Source organism: Plectropomus leopardus, chromosome 7, assembly GCF_008729295.1.
Source record: "Plectropomus leopardus isolate mb chromosome 7, YSFRI_Pleo_2.0, whole genome shotgun sequence".
NCBI lineage: Eukaryota > Metazoa > Chordata > Actinopteri > Perciformes > Serranidae > Plectropomus > Plectropomus leopardus.
Window position 1 is genome coordinate 12,258,725 of NC_056469.1, and position 26,724 is coordinate 12,285,448.

A 26,724-nucleotide genomic window follows, 5' to 3' on the forward strand; every position below is an offset into this window, starting at 1 on the left:
AAAATCTCATCTCTACACCCCATCTGCTGGCCGTACGACGTCTTGGAAGTCACAGACAGCGAGGAGTGAGGCAGCACAGCAGACGAGGAGATCAGAGCACATAACCCCTCCTTGTTGCTGTGATGGTGTGGAGCAGATAGAAATCTTTAGTCTAGTTCAGTTTAGTTGTGGTAGTCACCATACAGGATTAAATGTTTATACTTTATTCGGTCCCACAAGTTAAAATCTGCCCTTGTGATAAAGGTTTTGTCATTCACACATTTTCCACCACTCTTTATAGTGATTTTAATGGATTCTACATTAAATAACGACTATACATAAATCATGTATCAATAGCTGTTTTTTCTAGAGACTCACAAGTGCAAGAGGTGTTAGTGTCAATGACCCTTTAACATTCTCTGACAGGGGCCTTGTTTCGTGGCCGGTCAGTGGACAGTTGGAGGAGCTGGTGGTTGGCCCTGAGCAGTGAGGCATGTAGTAAGAGGGTTTAACTTTGCTAACCTCCTTCTGCCAGGTTCATGGGGTCCCGCTGCTTGGGTAATATTGGATCAGTGTTGGGAGCCCGTGCCCCTGCCATATAAACCAGCATGCTACCTGGGGTAGTGAGCAGTTTCCACTATAGAGCCAACTGGGCTTGATACTGGCTTACTTGCTCTCCTCCTAAGACACAGAACTGATTCCTTTTCTATCCTGTAGAATATTCTCCAGACTAGAATATTGTTTTAGATGGACAGTTTGTTAAGATTTTTACTCTTCCATTGCACAAAACACACATAACATATGAGGGAGTCTTGTAGGTTTACAGAACTGGGAATCAATACATACTGTTCAGATTTCTATCCTTAAAGGCTGAACTGACAAGATTTTTCCTGTTCCAGGACAAAACAATAATATGCAGTTGTTTTACTGAGCACGTTTCTTGCTTATTTAGTCAGTAAACATCTGTAGTTGTTTGATCATTTACATAGCTCTAGCTAGTGCTACATTTCTGCACTTTTTTTCACTTATCATTTTATTATTTGTGTCCTATTTGTCTTTGTATGAATGTCCTGTTTGTCTATATTTCTGTCCTAATGCTGTTATGTCTTAAGCAGGTCTCTCTTGAGAATAAATGTCTCAATGAGATTACCTTTGTAAATAAAGGTTAAATAAAAATAAAAAAGGAAGTGAAAAATTAGAATTCAGCTTTGATGTTAGACCATTGCATTGCACCTATCTTGTTCTTTGTATTTTGTTTGACAAAATAAAACCCAAAGAGTTCACATTTACAGCTAATAAGCATTTGGTGTTTCTGTGTATTTTTTCTCCATTCACCAACATTTTTATAAGAACTGTGTTCAAACAAGTATATATTGTTTGGAAGGGAAAATGTGTGTTTTCTTTGTGTAAGGGGTGAGCAGCATGAGTATTTCAGTAGGCAGGAAACATTGGCAGGGAAAATTATGAGAACTCAGTGAGAGAAGCATGCAAGCTAACTCTGAATATTATAACTATATACTATAAAAAGATACACTTAATATTTTGTTTCCTAATAAAGAAACCTGAAATGATTCTGTTGTTTTTGCTTAAAGAAATGCAGACAGTTTGAACTTAGATATTAAACATACACTGTGTGCATGAGTGATGGGAAGTCATTATAACCCTTTAACTGATGTAATCGTTCAGTTTGCTAATGCCACTTGGTCCAAATCAGAGATTTTCTAATTATTAGTTTGTATTTTCCATTTGCATTTTCTTTGTGTTTCCATTTGTATTTGTGAAGAATTGGGGGAAAAAATCAATATCATCAAAGAATCTGATTTTCTTTGTTACCCAGAAAAGTAGATAATGCACGCTTACTTTCATTGTAACATACATACGAACTTTATCAAGAAAATATTACTTATATACATATTTCTGCTAAATTGCCATACACTGATTGATTTACCAATATTATGAATAGAGTAAATTCTCATGGTTTACAGTGTTTTTTTTTCTTAAAGGAACATACTGCTTGTGGGGTAAAATTTCAAATAAAAGCTCATGTTTTGTCAAGTATTCAAGTGATAAAACATAATTTTTCTCAGATTTGGTTCAGTGGTTGTGCAGTCATTCGCATGTGCTCCACTTGGCCCTGTGGTGGAAACTTGGCTAGTGCTGCAGTTTGGAAAGATCTGCTGATAATAAAATCTGCAGATGCCCACCTGGTGTCAGGAGGGATGGAAACTGAAGAGTATGCTGTCTGTCTGGGAGGCGTTTGCTTGGGCTTGGGAGATGTGTTTGTCCATCTGCTGTATGTGTTTAAGTCGAACAAAATACAACAACAACAACAACAACAACAAAATGTACTGTGCACACAGGTAAACACCTGTGGTCTGTTAAAAGAGTTTCTCTTCTACTTGTAGAAATCACTGTTTTTTTTCTACCTTTGATTTGCAGATTAAAAGCATGTAAAGTGGTTCGTAATGTCAGAGAGCCGTGAGAACTTCAGGCAGACATGCAAGAGATTCTCTATATTCCCTCTGCTGGTAGTGTGAGTGGGTGAGTGTGAGTTGTGAAGGCGCACTTGGTGTGTATGTGTGGTTTGTATGTGGAGGTGGGTAGCTTACACTTTTTTTGCTGTAGTCTTTAGTCAACAGTATGTGTGAAGCTTGTCTTTTTCTTCAAGGTGTGTGTACATGTGTGTGTGTGTGTGTGTGTGTGTGTGTGTGTGTGTGTGTGTGTACCTGTCGCTTTGACTGAACAGGTGCGGCCTCCTTGCATGGGATCTAGACAGCCAGTCCGCCATACAACTGACTGTGGTCAGGCTCACTGTGCTCAACATGCAGTCTGTGGTGCAGGCTCACAAACATTGTGGTTGGATGTCAATGTACTTTGAGCGGAGTCTTCTTTCACCATTCTTTTTGTCTTATTCCCCCCATGCCACTTCATCCTTATTTATTGTTTTGCATGTTAAAGAAGAAAGACAGATGAAACTTTGATCATAGCATTCAGTCATTAAATTTGGCAAAACTAACAATAATTCAGCCATAAATTGGAATACTTTTAAATTTGTCATAATGCTACGGATCCCATAGCTGACAGTTATTCTGCTTCTGCCCATTGATTAAATCACATGTGACACAAGCAAGACGTTTAGGCCTATACAATAACTCAGAATCAGAAATGTTTTATTGCAAAGTAATTATGGTTATAAGAAATTTTATCATATTTATTTTTATTTTAATTAATTAATTTAATATCTTAATTTGTTGTGTTGTGCCATGTTGTCTTGTACTATTTGGTTGTGACCATGGTATTTTGACAGGGTTTTTGTTGACATTTATGGAAAATAATACAATTATATATGTGTGTGTGTGTGTGTGTGTGTGTGTAAAAAAATTAAACAAGAGAACCTATGTGATGCATGGTAACATCACTCACAAATTAAAAACTTTGCGTTACTGTGTCATGTCCACTCCCTGTAATGTAAAGTGTTGCCCACCCAGGAGGAAATAGTAGTATAAGCAACATCTTTCTGGGGCAAGCTATTTCATTTTAAGAGAAGAGTTGTGATTGGGTTTAGTTGTCAGGTTTAGGCTATACCATAGCATGGTAACAACAACTGCAATACTGCTACTACTACTAATAATAATAAAGCAATCAGTGGATGAAAGGTCTCTTATATATGTTAATGATAAGGACAAAGTCATCATCGAACTAAATCACTATCACTTTGATATTAAAAATAAGCTTCAGAGAAGCAGGGTCTATTACAGGGCTGTCTGACTGTTTGCCGAATGTGTTAACGCCGCGGATGTTGAGTCAGTGTGGGACTCTGGGATTTGTAGTTTATAACACCGCCTCATTACGTCAGCGGAAGTGTATTGCGCGTACGCGAGCGAGGTCACATTGGTTCAGTTTTGTAATGTTTTGAGAAACATCACTACAATGGAGGCAGCCAACGCAGGTACTAATCATTTCTGCTGTCTTAAATGCATGACATATCTTTCATATCATGTCGTTAGCGAAGTATTCAAGTCTCGGCTTTCTTTATATTCAGCCCCGGGCATCCAGGAAACACCAACGTTACTCAGTGTGGACTATGTAGCTCAAGTTAGCTAGCATCATTAACTGAAGTGGCAATCGCTATGTAATGGGAAATAACAAATTGTTTACCAGTGATTAGTCGTCCCTCCATCAGGTTGTGTGCTCGCCACCTTCTGAAATGGTCTAAATGTTGACTTAATATGCTCTGAACTCTGTTTCTTGTCAATGAGTAACCGTGATGATACAGTGCCAGAATGTGTATCTTATGCGAGTACCGTTACGTTACTAAAGCAAAAAAGACAATGATAATAAACGCAAATAAACTAAACTATGGGTGCACATGATGATGCTGATCATGGCGATGATGGTTGCTAACCTGTGCATCTGTCTTTCTGTTTACTCTGCTTTCTTAGAGGAGGTCCCCCTGAGACATGTGGAGAAAGATGTCCTAATCCCCAAAATGATGAGAGAGAAAGCCAAGGAGCTCTGTGCTGAGAAAGTGGAAGGTGTGTGTGTCCATTCAACTGGTATAACACCTCTTTTCCTGCAGTTCAGTTCAACTGAAAAAACAAATAAACAAACTGTAGTTTAGAAAAGCAGGACAGCTATTCTTATCATACTTGCTTAAAGTTTTAAAGTGGTAACATAAACATCAGACAATAAAATTGATTTCCTTTGCACATTTTATCTTGTAGTTGGATTGCCTTTGTTTGGTTTCAGTCCAAAAATAATCTCATGATGCAGTTTTGTCAACATATCCTGGTTAAATCGTGCTGACAAGACAATTTAATTTATGTACAGAAATTTGTACAGCTGTCCATTTTAAGTCAATGATTATGCTGTCAATGACAAATATGGAGTTTTATACAAAAAGAAATGTTTTTCTTCATAGCAGACAATTCGACATGAAAAAAATTGTGTATTTTGTTATAATAATTACGTCAGAGTAGCATATTAACGGAACACAAACACCTGTGTTTTGCCTGCTATGACAAGTCAAACTCTCAGCAGCAAAAAAGATAACTCAGTAACAATATTTACTGAACAATGAAGGTCACACCACTGGCATTACAGTTACAAATTCAAATCACATAACCATGTACACACACTGGGCACGTGCATGCCGATTTAAAAAGGAAACAGATTTTAGGAGTCTTTCCGGAGTCTCAGTTTCCACATGTCCAGACTAAAACGCCACCCCTGAGGTTTCAAACTAAAACAGTCCATAGTTTTTAAAAGTCTCAGTTTTAGGGGTTCAGAAACACCTGAATATTGTGGATGCTAGGTGCAAACGTCACAAAAATAGCAAAAAAACGTAGCAAAAAAAAACATAGCAAAGTTTCGTATTTTAAAACCAAAACAGATTAGTGTGGATATAGCTTCAATCTGCTGATATTGTGCATGTACTGTCATGACTTTTTGGGACACTTGAAAAGAAAAGAGCCATCTTTAATGTTATTAGTAACACCTGTGTTTTTCCTGTTGTGACAGTCATGTCAAAAGTCTGTCCCGGAGGCCAATATGGCCCTAAGACCAATTTAAATGGCCCTTGACCTGTTTTTCAAAATATTCAAGCAAGATCTTTTTGCATTTATTTTCATTGACCTCATGATGGCAGGACTATCATATAGTTTGCAGACCTGCACCTAGGAACTGCGTAGGCAAAATTAATGTGCAAATAAGCACACTAACGGTTCCCTAACACCAGGTATTTCCTGTAAGGTAACAGACATGGCTACAGCGAAGAATCATAGTGTCAGTAGCAGTGGAAAGATCAATACTTTTTCACTAAAAAATTGTTGTGATTTTGTTTGTATGTGATTTTTTTTGTATGATATGATGCAAGAAGCTGCCCCCCCAGATATTTTCACATTATCTAATCTGGCCCCCATTCAAAAACACTTGGACACCCCTGCACTATGACAAGTCAGAATGGCTGCTTTGAAAAAGACCAATTGTATCAATTACAGTAGACAACAGATTATACACACATCTCGGTATATTGCAATACACTTTAACAGCACCACAAACTACAACCTCCAACATCATACCATCACCATAAAGTTGAGTCAACACCTGTGTAAAACAAAAGCTAAAGTTTCAGAGAAGCTCATTAATGTATTTAGTCTGTTATCTTACCTTGCATTAGTTTTAGCAAGGTGTACCTACTAATGTGGCACCTGAGTTTATCTTGTATCATAAACGCAATATAAAAAATATGTACAAAAAAACCAACAACAAAATACTGGCATACTGGCACAGTATCTACAGTAGTAAAGGTCATAAAACACTATTCTTGTTTTTCCTTGTCCTTCTATGTTGTGTGTATCTCAATTGTCACACTAAATAGATGTATGCATAATGGTTTGGAAATCAGTTGTACTTCTTTAAATCCAGTCTTATGAAGTTTCTCTGTGTTTCTCTTTTTGATATAAGGTGCATATTTGCTATATTTATTGCATATTTGCTATATTTATTGTCGAAAATACACCTCTTTATTTTCGAGAGTATGAAAGTATAAGACATTTTAAGTGATAAATATTCATATAATACTAGCTCATTTAGGGCCAGGAACCAAAGCCTTACTATCCTCAGCATCAGTACGCAGAGGGTGTTATTGAAGTATGACGGATATTTAATTTAGTCTGCCACTGTGATCATTTAGAGTATTATTTCAACTGATATTATTCAGTTCTTATTACAGGTAAGCACCAGAATACTGCCATCCATCAATAGTGTTTATTGTTATTGTCTGCATTTTACCTCCAGAGAAATGAGAATAAATTGTTGATTTTAGAAGTCTGTAAAACAAAGAAATGCCTAGAAATTTGAACAGTTAGAAACCCCAACATTTTCAGATAATAGGAACATATGGTTCATTTATGTTTTCCTATTTATAGTTGAACTTCTCCTTCATGCCACAGTCCACAAAAGTTGGCTTAAAGTCTGCCGAAAATAGATGCTTCGTCTCAGTATGTGTGTCTCTACAACTATATTCGATCCATAGGCGACCCAACAGAAAATATGACTCTAGGGTCCAAGTTTTGATGTATGTTGTGTTGTTTAAGTTGCGACCAAAACCTTTTCTATGCAAACATAAAACTAGATGTGGATTAATAATTAAGCTATTGTTGTATTTTTTTTCTTGATAGATTTTTTCTTCATACCTGTAGACCATAATGTGTATATTAGTTTGGAGGCTTATTTGATACCTTCCTTCCATTGACTTTTTTTCCCCCTTTCCCGTTGTCTTTTCAGTTATTTAATTATTTTTTGGCTAAATACCCTTTTTTTGAGTCCTTTTTAATCTCTCTGAATTCAGGAGCAGCCCTATTGGCATGGCACCTGTTGCCACTTCATCTGCATGGAGATGCTGGCCGCAGCTTTGCTCACATATGCCCTGTCTACTGCGGCAACACATCAGCCGGATAATGACTAGGTTATGTGGTTTCTAGAAATCTGACGACAGCCTGTATGAGCCAGTGTGTGCTGCTCATGCGGGGAGACAATGCACATGCAGCCTGAGGTGATGGGACAGACAGAGGCTGTGTGGGTAGTGGAAACTCCCCTCACATTACTAGCTTCTCCACCCACTCATTTTCACACCTCTGTGTCCGCCCTCTATCATTTCATTCTGTATGTTTGTGTCTGCACTGGGCTCTCGCATATGTGTCTATGATTGTGTTTTACAAAGAAAAGTAGAGAAGAAAAACAACAGAGTCTCTAGTAGGATGTTTTCCTGTGTGATCTGTCTCTCATATATATGCCTCTTAACACCCCACAGCCATATATTGTAGGCTTTGTTGTTGAACCCGACTGACCTGTTCACAAATTTCTGTAGCTTTATTTTACCTGATGTGATTTTTCTAATTGCATTGATGAATCATGTCAGTGATCTCGTGTGCCTTTCAGAACCATTTAAACAACCCACACACTCAATGAGAAACCACTTTCACATTGACACTGGCTCTGTTATATTCTTGCTTTGATTTGCAGAAAGCTACTTGACTGAATTGAATTCATTAGGCCTGTGTAAAGATCCTCACACCCAAAATATGGAAGAAAAAAATGTTTTCCCCATGATGTACTTTATATGAAGTTTATTATTAGAAATACATAAATCTTGCTGAAATCTCAACATTTATTTCTGTTTTAACTAATTACATATTAAAGGTTCACACTTTTTATCTTCCTCTAAAAGTCCAAGTCTAAAGTCCTAGCTTCTGCTTTCTACCGACTGCCAAGCTACACTTCTGCGTCTATATAAATGGCAAACCAAACTGTCTAAAGTGAATGTGGCATTGCACCTTTCTTTAGAAGGGCCTTTTCTGACAGAAAGCTAGCGTCCTAGACTTGCCTTTGGTGTAGCTGCGATCAGAGAGGCAACCCTCTGCAGCCACTATTAGTACCATGGGACAGGGATGAGGCGTTTGCTGATTAGATTAGTCGCACTATTCTGCTTCTCTAAATTGGTTTTGCAGTTGATTTTTTCACATCTGCATCCTGATGAAAGTGTCTGTGTGATAACCATACTGATGCCACTGATAAAGGTAATTATGATGTCAGTTGTTTGAACGGAGACATGGGGGGCAGTGTTTTTAATTAAATCCTTGAGAAAGAGCTTGCTAACAAGGTTGAGACTCAAAGTCTTCAACACCTTGTTTACATGAGGACCTTGCAAGTTTAATCTGGAATACACCACTAGCCAGGGCTCAGGGTCACTGCACAGCTCCATGGAGGGGCTTTTTATTTGTGTCTCAGTTTAAAGTCACCATTCAAAGAAGACTATTCAAATAAGGTTGGGACACGCTCTTTGACCCCATGGGAGCTATGTGGTATGACACATGCGTGGTGTAACTGGAGCTGCGACGTTGTGTTGTACGTTGTGTCGTACGAGCATGTGTTGTACACCATTGATATGACAAGAAAATGACACTGTGACTCTTTTTAAACTCCTTGGCAGTAACTGGGATGGATCAGAGGAGATAGATATATAACAGATGTTGAACATTTTTTAAAGCTGTGGTGTGGCCACTTTGTTCCTTTTAAACATGGATTTGTTTTATTAATATTTATACAGGCATACAGAATTTCTGCAGTCTGTAGAGGTTTTTTTTTAAATCACAGTATGACAGATGCCATGAAGAAGTGCTTTGCAGAGACCTTTGCATGTGGGCAAAATCAAAACAATACAGACAGGCTCTGATACTTGGTGCGTTTCAGAAAACCAAGTCACCCAGTGTTTGATGTTTTTGTGATATGTCTGTTGTTGTACAGCACTTTAAAACAACGCTGTTGGTGTATGAATTAGTATGTATTTCCACCTACACAGAGGAAACAGTTAAGTAGATGGTCTCTCAGTGTAGCCCAGAACACTTTAGCATAGACACTGCTGAATGAATGTGACCATATGTGTGGTCAAATGGGATCTAAGCGATAGGATCCCAAGATGTACTGACTATACATTGGGAGCATGCATACATGTGCTTAGAGCTGAGCCAGTCACCTGAGAGGCTTTTCAATACAATGTGTAAAGAGGGTAACAGATCTATGGAGCAAAAAAACTGCAGAGAATGGCAGGCTACAGGAAAGAGGGTCAATGAGGCCAAATGTAGGCTACTATATGATATTTATAGCTGGGACTTGCAGTTGGTCAACTCGTCACAGATGTGACTTTGTTGATATGAGATCTCGATCTACGCGCAAGAAGACCACTTTCTTTACTGGCACTTTCAATCAGGAAGGAATAAAACCAAACCTATATTTAATTCTTGGGGGCACGATCATGTTTATCTGTGTAGTTGGTTGGCTGACTGTTACAGAACCAATGTGGAAACTGGGCTACCATGGATTTAACCACTCTGTGGCCTGCACAGCCAAGTTCTGTATTTATGTGAATTTTGATAAGAGGCTTGGCAACTATGACCAGGTTCCTTGTTTTGGTGGAGTGCTAAGATGAGGCCCATCTTGGTTTGCTTGTGGCCACTTGTTTTCTTTTCTGTGCTTGCACCATAATAATATAAGGTAAAAGGGTGTTAATAGATGTGACACAAGTTCTATTAATATATTTATGTTTGAGGTTGTTGTACATGTTGAGCCTTTTTATCGTTTTCTCCTAATTTCACCCTTTCTCTATCTCTCCACTCCCTCCAGCCTTCAACCACTGCTGTAAAGAGACTGGTTTCTTAATGGTGCTAAAGTGTCGAGAGGAAAACGCAGCACTGAAGGAATGTCTGACGCTACAGTGAGTATTTTGCAGTTTCCCATGCAACACTCACACTGTAAAGTGTGTTATTGTACCACGTGTTATTCCACCAACATGTTTTACACGGGCTTTACCCACTCTCTCTGCCACCCTCGCTGACACTCTCAACTGTTGTCTATCAGCTCTCAGAAGTTGCAAAACCATATAATCCCCATCAAAGCAATTCACACACAGCTACATTAACTCTGTGAAGTCAATACTGTACCTTCTGTCTTGCAGTTACAAGGACCCTGCGTTCTTCGAGCAGTGTAAGCAGGAGTACATCCAAGAGAAACTGGAGTTTGAGAGGACAGGGGTCGCATCAAAGAACAGGAAACAAAAACTCCCAACTAGCATGTAATAAACCGCACGAGGTGTGGAGTGTGAGACTCTGGCCAGAGGCAGCACTAAGCCCTGCTCACACAGGACACATTGTCATCTGGCAGGGTTTATTCCTCTTAAAACCTCACGCCTGTGCATTTTATTTAAATCTGTGGAGGGACTGAAACTGGTGTGGTGTGCAAGAATGGTATATGATCAACATCATGGCGTTTTTGTTCTGTATATGTGTCAAATATTCTCCATCAGATGGCCAGAAGGATCTTGAGCACTTCATTGAATCAGCAGCATTTGCATTGAATTTACCGCTGAGCTTATTGATTGACAGAATCTACAGATCTGATCATACAGTCACCTTCTGTACCCAAACCCCAAAGATCTTAATCTGAGTGCAGAGCTTCAGCTCTGAATGTGTGTGGTCATTAATTGAGAGATGCTTAATATCTGCAGGACACTCTGTTGTGTGTTTATATTTCACATGCAGTGATGGCACAGTTGGTATTGAAGAGTCCAGTTTGTTGGCTTGATGGCTAAATTACCTGCAGAGGAAAGTTGAGGGCTTCATATGTTGTCAAAAAATAATTTCATAAAGACTTGGAAATTGAAGACGCTTGTACAGTGTATGTAATTTACCAAGCAATTAAACGTGTGATCATGTGACATGCAATGGAATGTGACATTGTAAATAAAAATATTCAATAGCAGTAAAGTGTGCATCAGTGGTAAATTAGGAGAAACATTAAATGTTAATGAGTCCATTTTGATCTGGACAAACCTTAAATGTCCTCTGTTATATTCAGTCTAACATGAATGACGTGTATTTCATAGGTTTCTTTACACTGTTGAAAAATGACATTCAGGCATGTTTTATGCCTAAAGTGCACCGTGTACTTCAGTTTGATTTCAATTCAGTGCATTCAAAAAAAGATGGGAATTTTGTAACATTTTCTGATGAAACTTGGTGCTGTAATTGGCTTTATAACATTCTGATTATGACTGAGCTGAGGATCAGCCTTACAGTCAGCACATTAACAGATAGGTCCAAAGCTAAATTAACATATTAATTTTACAGGAATTGTTAAATGAATTCTTAATATATTTAATCAATTGTGTTCACATTTTTGTGAAAAACATTTTGGAAAGTAAAAAATATTTTGTTTCATTTTCACTGCCTAACACCATGAAGATACTTTGTTGTCTTCATTGTCCTTTTATATGAGACAGACTGTTCAGGCCACCATATATGTTCTTTGTTCGATATTTAATTTAAAGAACCAGAGTTAAAGAGTCATTGAGTGTCTGTATTGAGGTATACAAGTCATTTATAGAATACAGTAGAGTTATCTCCTGGTTCATTGTACAGGTTTTTCTCTCATCCTATTTTTGGTGACAGTTGGATTGACTCCACAGTTGTAATCCATGGATGTGACTGAAGTCAGGTGACTACTCTAATCTACATCTAAGATTATCGGAAACAGCTAGTTGGTAATGGAAAATGCTGATGCACGAGTTTTCAGAGCCTTAAAGTAATGTTTTCAAATTGCTTTTCTGCATTATTTCAAAACCCTATGGGACTCAGTTAATAACAATATGACTCAGAAAAGCAGCAGTTCCTCATATTTAGAAGCCTGAACCTGGAAAAATGAAGCATTCTTAATGGATAAAATCAGCCAAATGATAAATTTATTTTGTCGGCAATAGCATGAGGACTCTTTGATGATCAGTAGGAAGTGTTCTGTTGCAGAGATATTAAGTGAAAAATAGAATAAAGTCTAAGAGAACAGGAAGCAAAAAGTTGCTACATTCAACTTATTTTTTTATGCCAGCACCTCCAGTTTAATTAAATTGAACTACAGAACCTCATAACTTAAAATAATATGAACAGAAACACAGAGCAACTTCACACAGTCACTTCCTTTCCTTTGTTTAATTGATCATATTTACAAACAGTCTGAAGTGCAGTAAATCTAAAATATAATCCATATCTACTGTACATTGCATTTTGGTTTGCAAATCGTTTACAGAAGTATGAAACTACTGCTGTAAAATAACATTTCTTAAAAATCAACGAAAAGACCACAGTTATCATGAAACAGACTGAAGAAAAATGGAAAAACAAAAAGTCTTTTCAACAACCATGGGCCTTTGTGCTTTGTGCACCTATTAGTCAAGTCACAGCTCACATTTGTTCAGGTTAACAGACTTACTGTCTTGTCACCATAGCAGAAAGCTTTTATACACATCTGAAACGTTGGGGGTTAGGGCAGAAAAAACAAACTAAACCTATGGTTTGGAGTGCAAAACTGCGTTTGGCAGAGTACTGAAGCCCACCATATACATTTATACAGATATGCACATTCTTCCCTCTGTGTATCTTTGTCTTCTACTCGTAATGTGTTTTCTTTTGTACATCTTTCAGTAGTTTTTATTCATCTGACTTTAAAAGAGAAATCAAAGAGAAACTTCCCTCCTCACACAACAACTTACCTCATACTGCAAAACAAATGTATCATAGATTAACATCAGCACAGTACAGGGTTTAGATACATTTTCTATTGTTCAAAGTCTCCACAAACCTAATCAGGTTTCCAACGTAATCGGGGTCTCAAATACAGGGGAGTGTGTGAAGCTTTTTCATGAGTCCTTCAAATTCAAAAAACATCCAACAAAGCACAGCCTCACATCTTACATGTCCCTTTACGACGACAAAAAGAAAACAACACAACAGAGATCGTCTGACAGCAGAATTGAATATGTAATAACAGGCAGGTTTACTTGAGTTGTGAAATTTCTGTGAAAATCGTCTACAGTTGAACCTTTTTTTCTGGTGCCAGTGAGGGTGCAGTGTTTTTTTTTTCAAAAAGCAATACATTTTGAGATTAAAATTATTTGCTACTCATTACGCATTACCTCAAAAATCCAGATACTGTAAGTGCATTCTCAAAAATGATTTGGTAATCAAAAGTAGATTGACAGCTTACTTCTGTAAGGACTGTTAAAAAACAACAACAAATTTTAAAGGGAAAAAAAAGATGCCATTTGGTAGCTGTTAAAATTTGGAACAAAAATCTGATTGATTATCCTATATTTATTGTATGTCTGTCTTCATCACAGTACAAAAACAAAAAAATCACAACAAGTCCTCATACCTACACGTCTCCTTCACATGATCATGAGACATACATGGTACTACATACCTTCTTTACTTTACAGCGATCGAATGTAAAAAGACTTGCATTGGAGGGAGTACACTTTTACAAATTCTAGTACAATGCTGTGGGCCCAGTAATCACTGGCCACAGTGAATGGAGAAAGAGGCCCTTTGAGCCCTATTAGGTTTATTATGACGATATACAGATCCGGGCAGGCGAAAGATGCCGGTACACTGATCTGCACACACAGGCACGCTCTGTTTGACGTGTGTATACGCACACATAGAAATAAAACTGCTTGTATGCATGCTTGCACACACTTATGCATGTGCATACAAGGACACATACACACCGACAAACTATTTGTTCTGCTGAGGGTCTCTCGTCAAATGCTCCTCTGCAAAGTCTGATATGTTCACCGATGCGGTGTGCAGATAACGGAGTAATGATTTTATGGAGTCTTTACCTCAAAAAGGCCTACTATGGCCTCAATTAGTCCCCACAACCAGCAGGTCCAGTGCAGTCCAGCCCAGAGGAGTGGTCTTATCAACTTAAGGCAGGTTAGGTGGTAGCTATGTGGCAGGGTTGGAGAGTCCATTCATTCATCCATTTGTTTATTTTCCGTCCAATTACACACTCTATTTAATCATCTATTCTCCCATTGAAGTTCCTCTCAATAGGGCTTGGCCCACTCGGCATTGGGAGGGCTCCTGGGACTGCAGTTTCCAATTGAGGATGAGGAGTTGGATGCAGCGGAGTGTCCCTCCCAGAACATGGCATCGCTGGGTTTGGGGGGACTGGGGAAGGACCGCGAGCTGTCATCCAGGGAGGCTTGGTTCAGGGGAGGCGGGGGCAGGACGACAGAGCAGGTGTCGCTGCCCATCAGAGCCTCTCCTGAACAGCTCTGGGTGGGCCAGGGCCCATTGTACCAGCAGTCCTCCCGCAGACTGTCCGGAAGCAGGGTGCCCGATGGCCCACAGACAGGGGGGCAGGGCCGGCCGGAGCATGAGGGGAGTGGGGGGGCACTAGGAGGGCGAGGTACTGACACCCGAGGAATAGCGTGGTGGTTGTTGTTCTTTTCCACGTCGTCCAGACATTGGACTGGAACAGTTGAGGCAGCTAGAGAGAGGTGGGAGGGTAGAGGGAGGGAGAGGAAATGAAGGAGAGGGAGGATGAGAGCAAAAGACAGAAGTTGGATGTAGTCGTATGACTGAGAGCCTACCAATGTTTACATTGCATTTCCGTGAAACATTTTTGAAAAAAGTATTTTGACCATCCTTCCGATTGATAATGACAGTCATGGTACTAGCATTAAAACTATTCTCAGAGTACTGAAGCCTGTCCATTGCCAAAGTCGACACTGGATGCTCAGGCAGTTTCTTTGTTCTTTTGACTCATTCTGTGATTACATATTGCCCAATTCAAATGTATATATTTTTAAGACTGGAATAATATTTTGAAAGTTACTGTATGGCTGAGAAGATGAAAAATGAAAAAAAAAAGCTTTTCACTACCTTAATATTTGGCATACAGTTCAATGTGAGTGCACGTCAGCAGCAACTGTAGACACATTGATAGAGCACAAAAGATAATGGATGTGATACTGAGGGATAATTCAAAGCAATTTATTCTTTGTGTGTGAAAAGTTTAGAATTGGCATTGAAAACTGAATTTAGTAGACATACATATATCTACATTAACAGTTATTTGTCAGACAGAGATATCACTCAACATTGACTTTTCAGCTGTCAGTTCATTTCTGCCCTCCATTAAAGCTACAGTTGGTAACTGTTACTATATTCTGAAAACAGTACGTAAGTCTGTCAAAAAAACTAAAAAATCTGTCCTCTTCTTTCTACTGCCTCTAACTGCATTTGCTATAACTGACCACACCCCACCATAAACAACCAATCAGAGTCGAGGAGTCTCTAAGGCAGTCAATCATGTCAATCACTGCTCATGTGTGGTCAAATTGTCAAACTAGCAAGTGCTGAATAAATTAGAATAAAAATTCAGTTACTGCAATGCCTATTTCCTTAAAAAATGTTTTAAGAAACATGTTTTGGTGAACTATTTAGCTGTAAAATTAGAATGTTTTTAACCCAGCTGCCATGTCAGAAACGGTTGACCTAAGTACCAAGCACTGCCGAAGCCCACCAGCCGGAGCAACTTGATAACAATCGTTTTTTAGTTTTGATCAGCGCTGCCTAGTTTTAGACTTTGACTGCAGTTCATTGATTGACACCTGCTTTAGAGACACCTCAGCCCTGATTGGTTGTTTTTGTTCATATGCAGTAAGGCCATGAGAAGGACAACAAGACCATAGAGAAAGCAGAGGAATTTTTCCCCCACAGAATATCTGTCTCAATTAGTGCTGTGTGAATATACAGACAATTTCAGCATAATGCAAAGTTATTTTTTCACCAATGATGGCCAGTACAATCCCTGTGCAATAACCCTGTAACACAAAATACCCCCCTGTAAATTATTCATTTCCTAGTCCAAATATTAACTGTTATTTAACATTAAATTATCATCACTATCAATACGGAAGCATTGCTATATACACCATAGACATTATTGGCCTACATACTGTAATGTCCATCGACCTCATTAATGTAAAGAAACTTTAATAATCCCATATTTGTTCCAGCACCCTTTGCACTCTGCTCCAATGTATTACAGTTTACAATTTCATTGTTTTTAAAAAAATATATGTTTTTATATAAATTTATATCTATACATAATAGTAAAATATTTCTTTTTAACTGTTCATCTTTGTTTTTAATGGTATGCTTATTTCTGTTTGTGTACATTCAAAGCAACAAATAACAGCAGTGAGATTCCATGTATGCATTCAAAATTGCTTGGCCACGAAAGCCGGTTCTGAAATAAGAGACACACTCAAAGGCAATCTGATTTTTGTAAGACTTCAGATGATAATTTTTTTTTCAGTTTTATATAAGGTGGCGAGAAATGTGTATGAAAACACACATCTTTCTGCAAAATCCAGTAAATGAAGCCATCTTCTCTTTACTCCAACAGCTGGAAGAGGTCTCCTTTTGTTTTTGACACCCTGATCACACCTCTGTACTTATTTAAACATGGATTAAATCTTGGTTTATAAAGACATTTAAGAATTCCAAGTTGCATTCAACAAGCCTTTTGATCCCCAACTAGATAATGGGCCTCATTTGTAAAAACAGAGAAGTAGGGAAAATCTCACAGCATGCAGCCGGCTACATATTTTACTATAAAACCTCTGCAGCATGTAAATATCTCTGTCTGTGCATCAGTAAATATCCAAAATAATAATTGAGTTTTGTTCACCAGAACAAATCAAACAAACCACTATGCATAAACTAAGCCACTCTTTTATTCCATACAAAGCATATCAATACACAAATCAGATGTCCTAATCTCACCCACACACACATCACTGCTTTGCTATCAAATCATCATCTTGAGCGAATAATAAAGTTTAAATGAGTATCTTCTCCTGCTTTTTTCCTCTGCCTCTCTCCATCCACACATCATCTATCCATCCATCCCTCCTGCTATTCTTCCATGAGAGGGTCTCCTGAGTCTAGGATTTGAATAAAACTGATTCCAAAGGAGGAACATTAGAAGAATACAGATGCACAATATGACTGAATAAATACACCCCCACCCCCCATCTCTTCATTTCTTTGCCTCTCCTGCTTTCCTGATTTCTCTCCATCTGTCTCATCTAAGTTACAGGATTACCCTGTTATTCAGTGGAATAAATAGGCCAAGATTTATTTTCTTGCCATATTTCGTTCTAATTTTCACCTCCTAGTCTCCTCTTCTGACACTCCAAGGGAATCGACAACAGAGGTAATCTCTCCCGGGGTAGAATACATCATCACAGAGGGAGGGGAGAGGCGGGACAGACTATTTCATGATGTCCTTTAGCAAAGTGTTTGAGTACTTTGATAATATCCACAGTCTTATCACACCCTCATACAAACTGCAACAAGAAGCAGCGGGAGAAATCTTCTCAGTAAGTAGTACTTCTTCTCAGAAAAGCCTTCCCTTAACAGAAGAGAGGCAGCACTAACCCCTTCTCTCATTTGATGTTACCCACATTAGTTCCTGTGTCGTGAAGCAAGGTTTGAATTCCAGCCACTATACCTGAAGTGCACATAAATCTGACACAAGCTGACACTCAGGTTAAAGAGACATTTTCAAATGTCACATTGGTTCAATATACGAATGCTTGTGAATATATTTTTGTCACTCCCTTGGATAAGCTATGAAAAACTCACTCTGGCACAGTATCATACTATAGATTGTAACTTTACATGTTTTATGTTTCTCCTCTCTGCTTATCAGTCAGTTTCAAGTCGAGTCCAGTATAATTTTCATGGCATGAAAATCTTTCAAACTGAAGGCCTCTTTAAAAATATTATGGACTAGGCAAAGTTTAGTTTTCATTTAAGTGGGGTACAGACAACTTTACTAGAGAGAACACTCTGCTCTCATTATGCAATGGTATGGGGGAAAAAGTGCTCATTATTATCAGTTTGGAATCAAAAGAGAAGACAACCTAAATTAAGAATTCCAGTATGTTATTTTCATGGCCAAGGAAAGTTTAATAATATTTGTGAACATGAGCTTCTCGCTCTCAAAGCCAGAAACTACAGAAGTCTCAAACTTGTGATGTCATCAAGTATAGAGTCTGGAGCCACTCCATAGATAATGAATTGCAGCCTGATTTTGTGGACCCACAGAATATTTGTTTTCATTTTCTTTTAGATCAAAATGAGTGTTATTCTATTGTAGAGTTTTCAGATCTGAAACAGAAAATGTACTCATATACTCAGAACATTCCCCTGGGTGCTCTGTTTCATGTGTAACATCTTTACCGATTCATTGCCAATGGAGCGGCTCCACACTTTATAACCCATGACATAAAAAAATGTATGTCAACATATTTTTTTGCACTGTCTTAGACCATGGGAATAACATTAATGGCTCTTCATTTGCTCATACTACAGCCTTCCACTAAGTGTAAAGAAAATCAGGCCAGTATTTTTTTCCCATAATCCTGCTGACATACAATCAAACAAACCAAACCACTTGCTGGAGTGAAAATTACCTGGGCCCTTTGGGTGAAGGCAAAATTCAATTTTGTTTTTATACTAGTCTAGAAAACATACGGAACATGAGAGAAAGATTTAAATGCTTCAGTCACTGCATCTCCGTGGGAGCCTGTGTGAAATTGCTATAAGAGTATATATAGGGGATACACTGTGCTCCATATGAGGTATACACTAGAGGTGGGGAGGTGTGAAAAGGCAGAAGGTGAGCATTACAGATGAGTCATAAGATATACTGACACAAGCATAGAAATTAAGGTCAGAACATATCAAAATATAAAGCAACAATGTCACAACCTTGAGTGTGCCCATGTTTGTGTGTGTGCCTCACCTTGTCTTGTCTCACTGATGAGTGGCCTGAGTTTCCTAATCAGGCCCGTTTGGTGCTTCAGCTCTGAATGGAGACGAGTGACCTCGCAACACAGAGCCTCATACGTCTGCTGCATGCTCCTCTCCCTGCAGAACGGCAGAAAACTCCCTTTAAACGTTTCTGCTTCTCTAGACAGCCTGTGTTGTTTGAGAGATCCGGCTGTCAGAAAATATCTCATGTGGTCAGGAGCATAAGCTGTGTGGTATACTGTAGCTTGTAGATTCACTGGGGTACCACTCAAATATTCTTGATATTATTGCACATACTCAAAAAGAAATACATTTTATACGATTATCCTTTACTTGGACTCAATGAATGTTTAATCTCACCTGTTTGTTGACATTTTTAGATGTAAAACTGGCAGATAAGATATGCATTTCTTCTAAATTTGCAGGATATATTAAAAATAGAAATCTTATCTATTTAGCAAATTACAGAATTTCTTAATGAGGCTTGTTTCTTCGTGATATCTGTAATTCTGCTATATTCTTTCTTTCTTTTTCTGATACATTTAAAACTGTCACCTGCTGATTTAAAGCCACGGAGGAGACAAAGTGTCCTGATGGATTAAATGCTAAACCACCAAAAAGCATCAGCTGCATTACAAACCAACACCATGGTAACAAAAAAAGAGAAAGGAAAGTGGAAGAATTTGAGGCAACGCCTACAAACTGTTCTATCCACACCTCATGTAAAAATGCAAAATCTCATCAACACTTAGCACTAACTTCAAACACCTGCCTGGAACTGCAAATAAAAAGCAAAAAAAAAAAAAACACGAGGAGAAAACAGAGGAAAAACTGGAGCTTTTTCTGCTGCTAAAAACTAACACCATCTGAAATCTGCTGACACGTGAAACAATTAGAACGCACCACAAATAGAATTTTCTTCATGAAATGTGAGGAGATGCTAATTTACAGGAGATTATCTTCACTGGAAAAGAAGGTGGGGGGTGATTCCATATGCTCTAGACCCTGTATACATCAAAACACCAGAGTGCAAATGTGTTTGTAATGGACACAGGTGTTAAGGGGTTTAGCTGGTGTTGATAATGTTTAACGTTCAGGTACTTCTGAGGTTATCTGCATATCATAGGCTGTTATGCAGAGTTAAAAATGTATAAAGCTGCACCCTCCTCTAGTGGCCAAAAGAGTCAATTACAACACCAGCAAACACCTTGCAGTGCACAACAGTGACAACATGTTCAGCAATACACCTACGTATATAGCAGTGTAGTCTCTCTCATGTCATTTGCCCCAAACTTGCTCCTCATGTCACCTATTGTAACTTTCCTACAAATGTTTACAGGCTCATCCTGGTGTAATAACCAAATACATGGCTAAATTATGCATGTATCTATTTTTTTGGAAGCAACTGACTTAATATAAAATATAATGTTAAGTACATCATCTGAAGTCATAAAATTTGTTGCATTTTCAGTTGCAAACACAGACTGGAAATTTCTTCCATGTGTTCAATTTAGTGCAAATGGTAATCTTAGTGTTCACAAGCTGTCCCAGAAAAAAAACATCAAACATGGAACATGTTGAAAAGGATAACTTCCTGCTTTAGAAAAAATGCCTGTTTGTTAGCCTTTGATTTCAAGGTCTGAATTGGGATAAAATACATTAAAAATGATAAGCTGCAGAATCAAATTTATTATTAGTAAGAAAAACAGTAATGAACACTTTTTTTCTCTATTGTTTATAGTGATAGCTGCCTATGATGACTATCACCAACTGAAGGATCGTCATTTTATTTACCACTGCAACAGTGCGTACTTGTGTCGTCATTTTTAGTCATTGAAATAAGGCTTGGCATTGATTTGATACTGATTCTTGTATGTTATTCAAAAAACACTATACCTTGCATTATACTTTGTGTCACAGGTCTGGTCCAAGTCTGGTCCATTAAGGCCATGGAGTTCCTCCTAAAACAGAGTCAAGTTATACAACATAGCGAGTGGATGAATGAAGATGTAAATTTTGTGGTTTTTATTATAATATAACTCTTATGTTCCCCTTTAACCCATAGTCCCTTTTCCACTAGTTCCTCTCCTTCATTCTTTGGCAATGTATTTTCCACTGTTTAAATTCAAGCAAACCTATCCCTGCTCCTTGTTTTCAGTCCCACTTCTCCCCACCACTCGTCAACCTGTCCGATTCTGCCCTATAACCTCTCCTCTAGTTATGCCACTTTCTCTGTTCCTCTTATCTACATCTTCTTTTCTCTGTCCACCCTTTTTATTACCATATTCTTTCTTTTTTTTAAACTCTTCTTCCCTTCACTTACCCCACTTCTCTCCAACAATCTACTGTTTTCCAGTGTCACCCTCTCCAGCTCCTCCTGCAGTTTGTGGATCTTTAGCTCAGTGCTCACCCTGTCCACCTGCCAGTAGTCCTGAGGGCTGTTCAGGCTCTTCATCACTGGACACAAACAATAAAAAAAAAGTTAAGTTTTGATGTTTTTTTAATTCTGTGTAAAAATGATGCCATTATGATTGCCACTTAAACGATAGTGGCTTTTGTTGTTCATCAGTCATAATTAAAATAAATCATATACTTGGTGAGATAAGGTAATGAAGTTGAATACACTTGTAAAGCTGGTGTATTATTTCTACATGGTGGTGGAGGAAATGTTCAGATATTCTGTAATTAAAGTAGAAATCAAAAAGTGTAAATAAAAATCAACTACAAGTAAAAGTGATATCTGGGACAATGCAATTTTTTGTAAAATATCAAAGTATAAGCAGCAAAATGTATTAAAAATAAAAGTGCTTCTTATGTACATTTGGAGGACATGCAGTTGATGTATTCATGTGTAAACAGTTGTTCTATGTTGTAGCTAGTCAGGTGGAGTTCATTTCAACTAATTTCTCTACTTTTAGGTCATTAAATCTACAAAAAGCATCATGTTTCATATGTTTACAAAAGGCTATGTATTTGACATATATTTATCCTCCTATCCAAAAGTCATTTCCAAACTCATACGCACAAGTGAAGCCAATATAGTATTCTATTGTGTGATTTTTAAATTTTTTTTTTTTTATAATACTTAATCGGTGCCATTGTTCATACAGTTGGTCGGCTGTTATTCAGAGTAGAAGACAACCCTGTGTGCTCTACCTGTACCTTGGCTGGTCTCCATCTCTGTCCTCAGCTGAAGCAGCTCCAACTCTTTGGCCTGGAGCTGCTCCGTCAGCAGCCTCTCACTCTCGCTCTTCTCCTTTTTCTAACAGTGAAACAGAGACAGTGAGGAAGAGGGGACAGAAGATAAAAGGGAGAGTCAGCATTCATACCAATGCACTACACACTCTCTCCATCTCTCTCTTTGCTCCAGGTAAGATCTGTCCACCTGTGCTGTATTTGTATCATGATATTGTAAGTATGGTGTTTCTTGAAGTTTTACAGCATAAAAACAGTTACAAAAAAATCTCTTTATTCACCTTAAACATATGCATGTGTTTTATGGTTTGCAACATACTTGATCTTTGTGCCAGGCTCTAGTCAGTTTGAGGAAAATTCAAATTAATCAGTAGACGCACCAGTTTGTTAAGCTCCATCTGCAGGTCCTCCTTCTCTATATAGATACCTCGGTAAGCACTGAAGGCCTTGTTCACGTACTGCGGACCTTCTGATGGAGGAGCATCCGGCCTGAAGAGCTGCAGTGGAGATAGGTGAAACACACAGAGAGGAGAAAAGAGATCAGTTTCATTTAATGCATATGTCTGTGGTAGAAGGTTACTTTTCTCCCACCACATCCTATCTTGATGGATCAAATGCTGCAGCAGATAAAACTCAAACGGATAAGAAATTAGACACTCTCAGGGAGGCAACTCTGCCCACATGTTGTGCAGCACTTCCATTTTAGCCTTCCATCTGTATTAAGACTTTTTCTGTTTAAATAGCTCTCTTTGTATTGTACTCCATCCTTTTTTTAATCCACTTTTAAGAGCCAAGTGTAGCGCTCCAACACATTGTTTGGCAGTACTATACTTTTCCAGACCCCCTCTCTGTTTGTAGACAGAGCAGATTTATTTCTCATTGTTTTACAGCTTTGACTATAGGCCAACAATATTAATGATGCTGGCATGCCGACTCTCCTAAAGGCATTTTTTTTTTTTTTTTGCAGTTGAATTTGCTGACTTTATCTAAACTTTCTCTCAGCATTTTGTGTCTGTCCATAATTCTGATGTCCTGGAAAAAAACAACAACCCTGTTTTCATTTATCTCTGTCAATAGCACAGACCCTTTCTAAACCTTGCTATCTGGATTTTTAGCCATTCATTTAAACAGTATGTTCTTTTACTTCATTCTTCTCACACCGTTATCTCTTTCTTCCATCGTCTCGTTGGCTAAAAATCTCCCGCCATCACCCTTTTGTTTACATCTGTACCTTATCCTCCAGCTGCTTAACCCTCTTCCTCAGCAAGGTGTTCTCTCGCTCGGTGTCTCTCAGCCTCTTTTTGATGTCCTCGTAGGCTGTGACCAGGGCGAAATGGGAAGCGACAGATTCATCGCCAGCACACACCGATACGGGACTCTCGCCAGCGGTGTTATAGGCCGTCTCATGCTTAAGGATGCAAATGTCATCATCCACTGCCAGGGGCTCCATGCCTGCACAGGCCAACTCTGTAGCAGATAGAAGACCTGGGGATGACATAAAGAGTTTCATTTTCAAAGCGAGAAAGCCGAAGACAACAAAATGACTGAATTAAATGAGGTACCATTTTGGTTTGATAACTTTAATTAGCGCTGACTATAATAAAGCCTTTGTATGGCCTTTGTTTGACACACTGGCTTATTAAGTAACTTTTTTACTAGTTTCTGCACATTAATGTGAAATGTGAAGGCATAGCTATGTGTTGTTCTTCATAGACCATAGATCACTCTGCAATTAAACAAAGTCCCAGAGCTCTAACTTTGTTTTGAAGACACTTTCTGCACGACAAGTACAATGCCTCACTTCCTGTCTGCAAGAGACATTTTTGCAAGGAAAGAGCTGCTATAGGTGAAGTGTTTAGAAGAACAGATGTGAAAAAAAATCATGAAGAAAATTTAGAGTAAATCAGATTGCATGTCACATTGATTATCTCATGAGGAAAACCAGTTTGTTGTAGCAGTATTGGGAAATGAAATCTGTTTGGCTGTGTAAAGGTATGTATACACAGACACACAAACATATTGAGAACAATACTTAAAGCTTAAGCAACAGCAATTCATATATGTTCTTAAGTTTGGATTCATAGGGAAACTGCAACTAATGGGCAGAGTTTCATCTTAAATTTGATGAGGTAAGATAAACACACCGTACAAGACTGTCGTAATCTTGAAGAGACCAAGTTAATGTAACTGTATTACTGGCTTCTCAAAAGTTCGACAGGTGTGTTTTGTTTCATCATTACTTCATACAAGAGTTTAAGACAGGTTTGGAGTTGATAGTAGGTATGACCACACTGTTTAAGGTGGGCCTCAAACAGCACCAAGCTACATATGGATGAACTCAGTGCCACAAGGCCAACTGTACAATAACATATCTTTATTGTGCAAAGTTAACTCAACTTTCTCAAAACTTCAGTCCTGTGGCTCATTTGAACAATCTGTTCCACTTTAAAAAATATATTGTAGTGATGCCAACAGCTCCCATCATGCCTAGTACTGGACTGAGAATTTTGTAGGTTGCTGTTAAGTTACCTGTTTAATTTTCTACAACAGTGTTAGTGATGTGCCTCTTCATAACATTGTGGTTAATGATGGATATTGTAATATTCGTGTTAGTTTATAATTGACACTGTCAGTGAGTTGGCGGTTGCATTTCATCCTTCCAGGTGTATTTCCCTTTTCTTTTTTGAGTGAAATGCTTCCTGTGTTGACAATAAAAGATACCCATCACGTGGAACTGCAACCTGTCTCTACTTTGATAGAGGTCGGCACAATACATATACATATGTGACTATCTGATTAAGATATGAATAAAAACAAGTAAAAGTGGCTTAACATGCAAGCACTTTAATAAAAAGCATTGTGCAAGTGTTTGCAGTGGGGTTTTAAGAACAATGCAAGATCTTTAATAATGTATGTAAGGCCTAATATAGCTGTTGTAAAGCAAAATTGGCAGTTTTGCAATTTAAGATATCTGGGGCATTTATATACACAGTAGATTACACACACGGCCTTGGATCCATGACCGCTTGCAATATAATAACTCGCATGAAATACTGAACATACAAAAGCACACTATTTGTGGAAATAGTATTAGATCTGATGGTAAACTTGTATTGTACGCATGTACACAGGATAAAAGAGTAACCTCACAGTAACCTGTTGTACTGTCAACAACAACTGAAGCAGTCCAGCTAAACTTCCTAAACTGACCTACCGGTGGCCTACAACTAACCTTAACCCCTCAACCTACTTTTTGTCTTTTCTGTTTGGAGCAGCTGGGCAGCAGAGACGGTGCAGCTAACGCTAGTTGATGATGTCAGCATACAATGATGCAGCAAACACCGAGGAGCCAAGTTTTTAACACCGAAGGCCGAAGCACTTAGAAAAAATAAGTTTCAAGAGAATCACTGAACATGCTATTTGATCCATGTCATGGATACAAACCAAGAAAAATACAAAAGCCGAGCCGCTGACTCCAAATGAAGTGTTCAGATAAATGTATGAAATCGAAAGTGACCCCAGCAAGTCAAAACGAAAGTCAATGAGAATTTAAAACAAGGCAGAAATAGCAACGTCATTTCGTTAGAAATCCCTCGACATAATCTAAAAGCTAATGGCTAACAGAGTAATGACGGCGACGAAGAGACATTATTTCGTTCAAAGAGGCACTGAAAGGCAGCCATAATTGGAATGTAAACAATCAATGACTCGATTGCATACGATGCTAACGTTATGATGTTAGCTTCTGTGAGCTCTGTTGACAACCGACAAAACACATTAGCAGGCATTTCTAATATAGGTTTTCAGAATAAATAACACCATTAGCAGACAATGACCACGAAGAATACGAAACACGTCTAAAAAGATTCCGCGATTAACATGATCGATATGTTGATGATAACAGTTAGCTAGCTCTTAGCTAACGTCTTCTGGCTATTTGTGGCTAGGTGAAGCAAAAGCAGCCGATTATTATTCATTCTCGACTCTCACTGACCGTTTTAAATGCTGTCCTCAATTAGGTGACAGTTGATCAGACAGGATTGTCATTTATTCTTGACAAAAGAAGACCAGTTTCTCAGAGAAAAACAAAGAGACGAGGCTGGACTCTCGCACCGTGTCAGAACTGACAGGTGAGGAAACAAAAACTTCCGGGAGTCACTTGACTGCTGAAGTCCTTTCAAAATAAATGCACGGTGTAAATAAAACTGAGTGATATTTATGTCATGTCAAAAAGTGATTGTCTGCCAGAAAATGATTGCCGTCCGCGGGAGCACACTTAGCCTGTTAAAGTTGTATCGCCCAGTATTCACGTCTTCAGCCGCTC

At 38.4% G+C, this 26,724-nt stretch overlaps 2 protein-coding genes across 5 annotated transcripts; one reads left to right on the plus strand and one right to left on the minus strand.

The window, feature by feature from the left end:
• Positions 1 to 3,842: 3,842 nt before the first annotated feature.
• On the plus strand, positions 3,843 to 11,295 carry cmc1 (C-x(9)-C motif containing 1). The gene is made up of 4 exons (XM_042489700.1): positions 3,843 to 3,928; positions 4,422 to 4,514; positions 10,162 to 10,252; positions 10,493 to 11,295. The coding sequence occupies exons 1-4, from the start codon at positions 3,910 to 3,912 to the stop codon at positions 10,611 to 10,613; spliced, it is 324 nt and encodes a 107-aa protein (XP_042345634.1). The 5' UTR covers positions 3,843 to 3,909; the 3' UTR covers positions 10,614 to 11,295.
• Positions 11,296 to 12,503: 1,208 nt separating this feature from the next.
• On the minus strand, positions 12,504 to 26,522 carry azi2 (5-azacytidine induced 2). 4 transcript variants are annotated; one of them, XM_042489699.1, is made up of 8 exons: positions 26,395 to 26,522; positions 23,632 to 23,885; positions 22,781 to 22,897; positions 22,368 to 22,467; positions 21,529 to 21,662; positions 21,102 to 21,166; positions 19,198 to 19,322; positions 12,504 to 14,862 (listed from the first exon to the last, which is right to left on the minus strand). In XM_042489699.1, the coding sequence occupies exons 2-8, from the start codon at positions 23,848 to 23,850 to the stop codon at positions 14,417 to 14,419; spliced, it is 1,206 nt and encodes a 401-aa protein (XP_042345633.1). In that variant the 5' UTR covers positions 23,851 to 23,885; positions 26,395 to 26,522; the 3' UTR covers positions 12,504 to 14,416. The 4 variants fall into 4 exon arrangements, with proteins under 4 accessions (XP_042345633.1, XP_042345631.1, XP_042345632.1 ...); XM_042489697.1 differs by having other exon boundaries at positions 19,198 to 19,373; XM_042489698.1 differs by having other exon boundaries at positions 22,362 to 22,467.
• Between the last annotated feature and the right edge of the window lie 202 nt (positions 26,523 to 26,724).

What these genes read in the sequence shown, in the direction of transcription:
- cmc1 (XM_042489700.1), top strand. An exon ending in CTGTGCTGAGAAAGTGGAAG is followed by an intron (nt 4,515 to 10,161) that starts GTGTGTGTGTCC and finishes CACTCCCTCCAG; the next exon opens with CCTTCAACCACTGCTGTAAA. An exon ending in AAGGAATGTCTGACGCTACA is followed by an intron (nt 10,253 to 10,492) that starts GTGAGTATTTTG and finishes TCTGTCTTGCAG; the next exon opens with TTACAAGGACCCTGCGTTCT.
- azi2 (XM_042489696.1), bottom strand. Translation starts at nt 23,850, where the DNA reads ATGGAGCCCCTGGCAGTGGATGATGACATTTGCATCCTTAAGCATGAG. An exon ending in TTAAGCAGCTGGAGGATAAG is followed by an intron (nt 22,898 to 23,631) that starts GTACAGATGTAA and finishes TCTCCACTGCAG; the next exon opens with CTCTTCAGGCCGGATGCTCC. An exon ending in GACACAAAGTATAATGCAAG is followed by an intron (nt 19,374 to 21,101) that starts GTATAGTGTTTT and finishes CAAACAACACAG; the next exon opens with GCTGTCTAGAGAAGCAGAAA.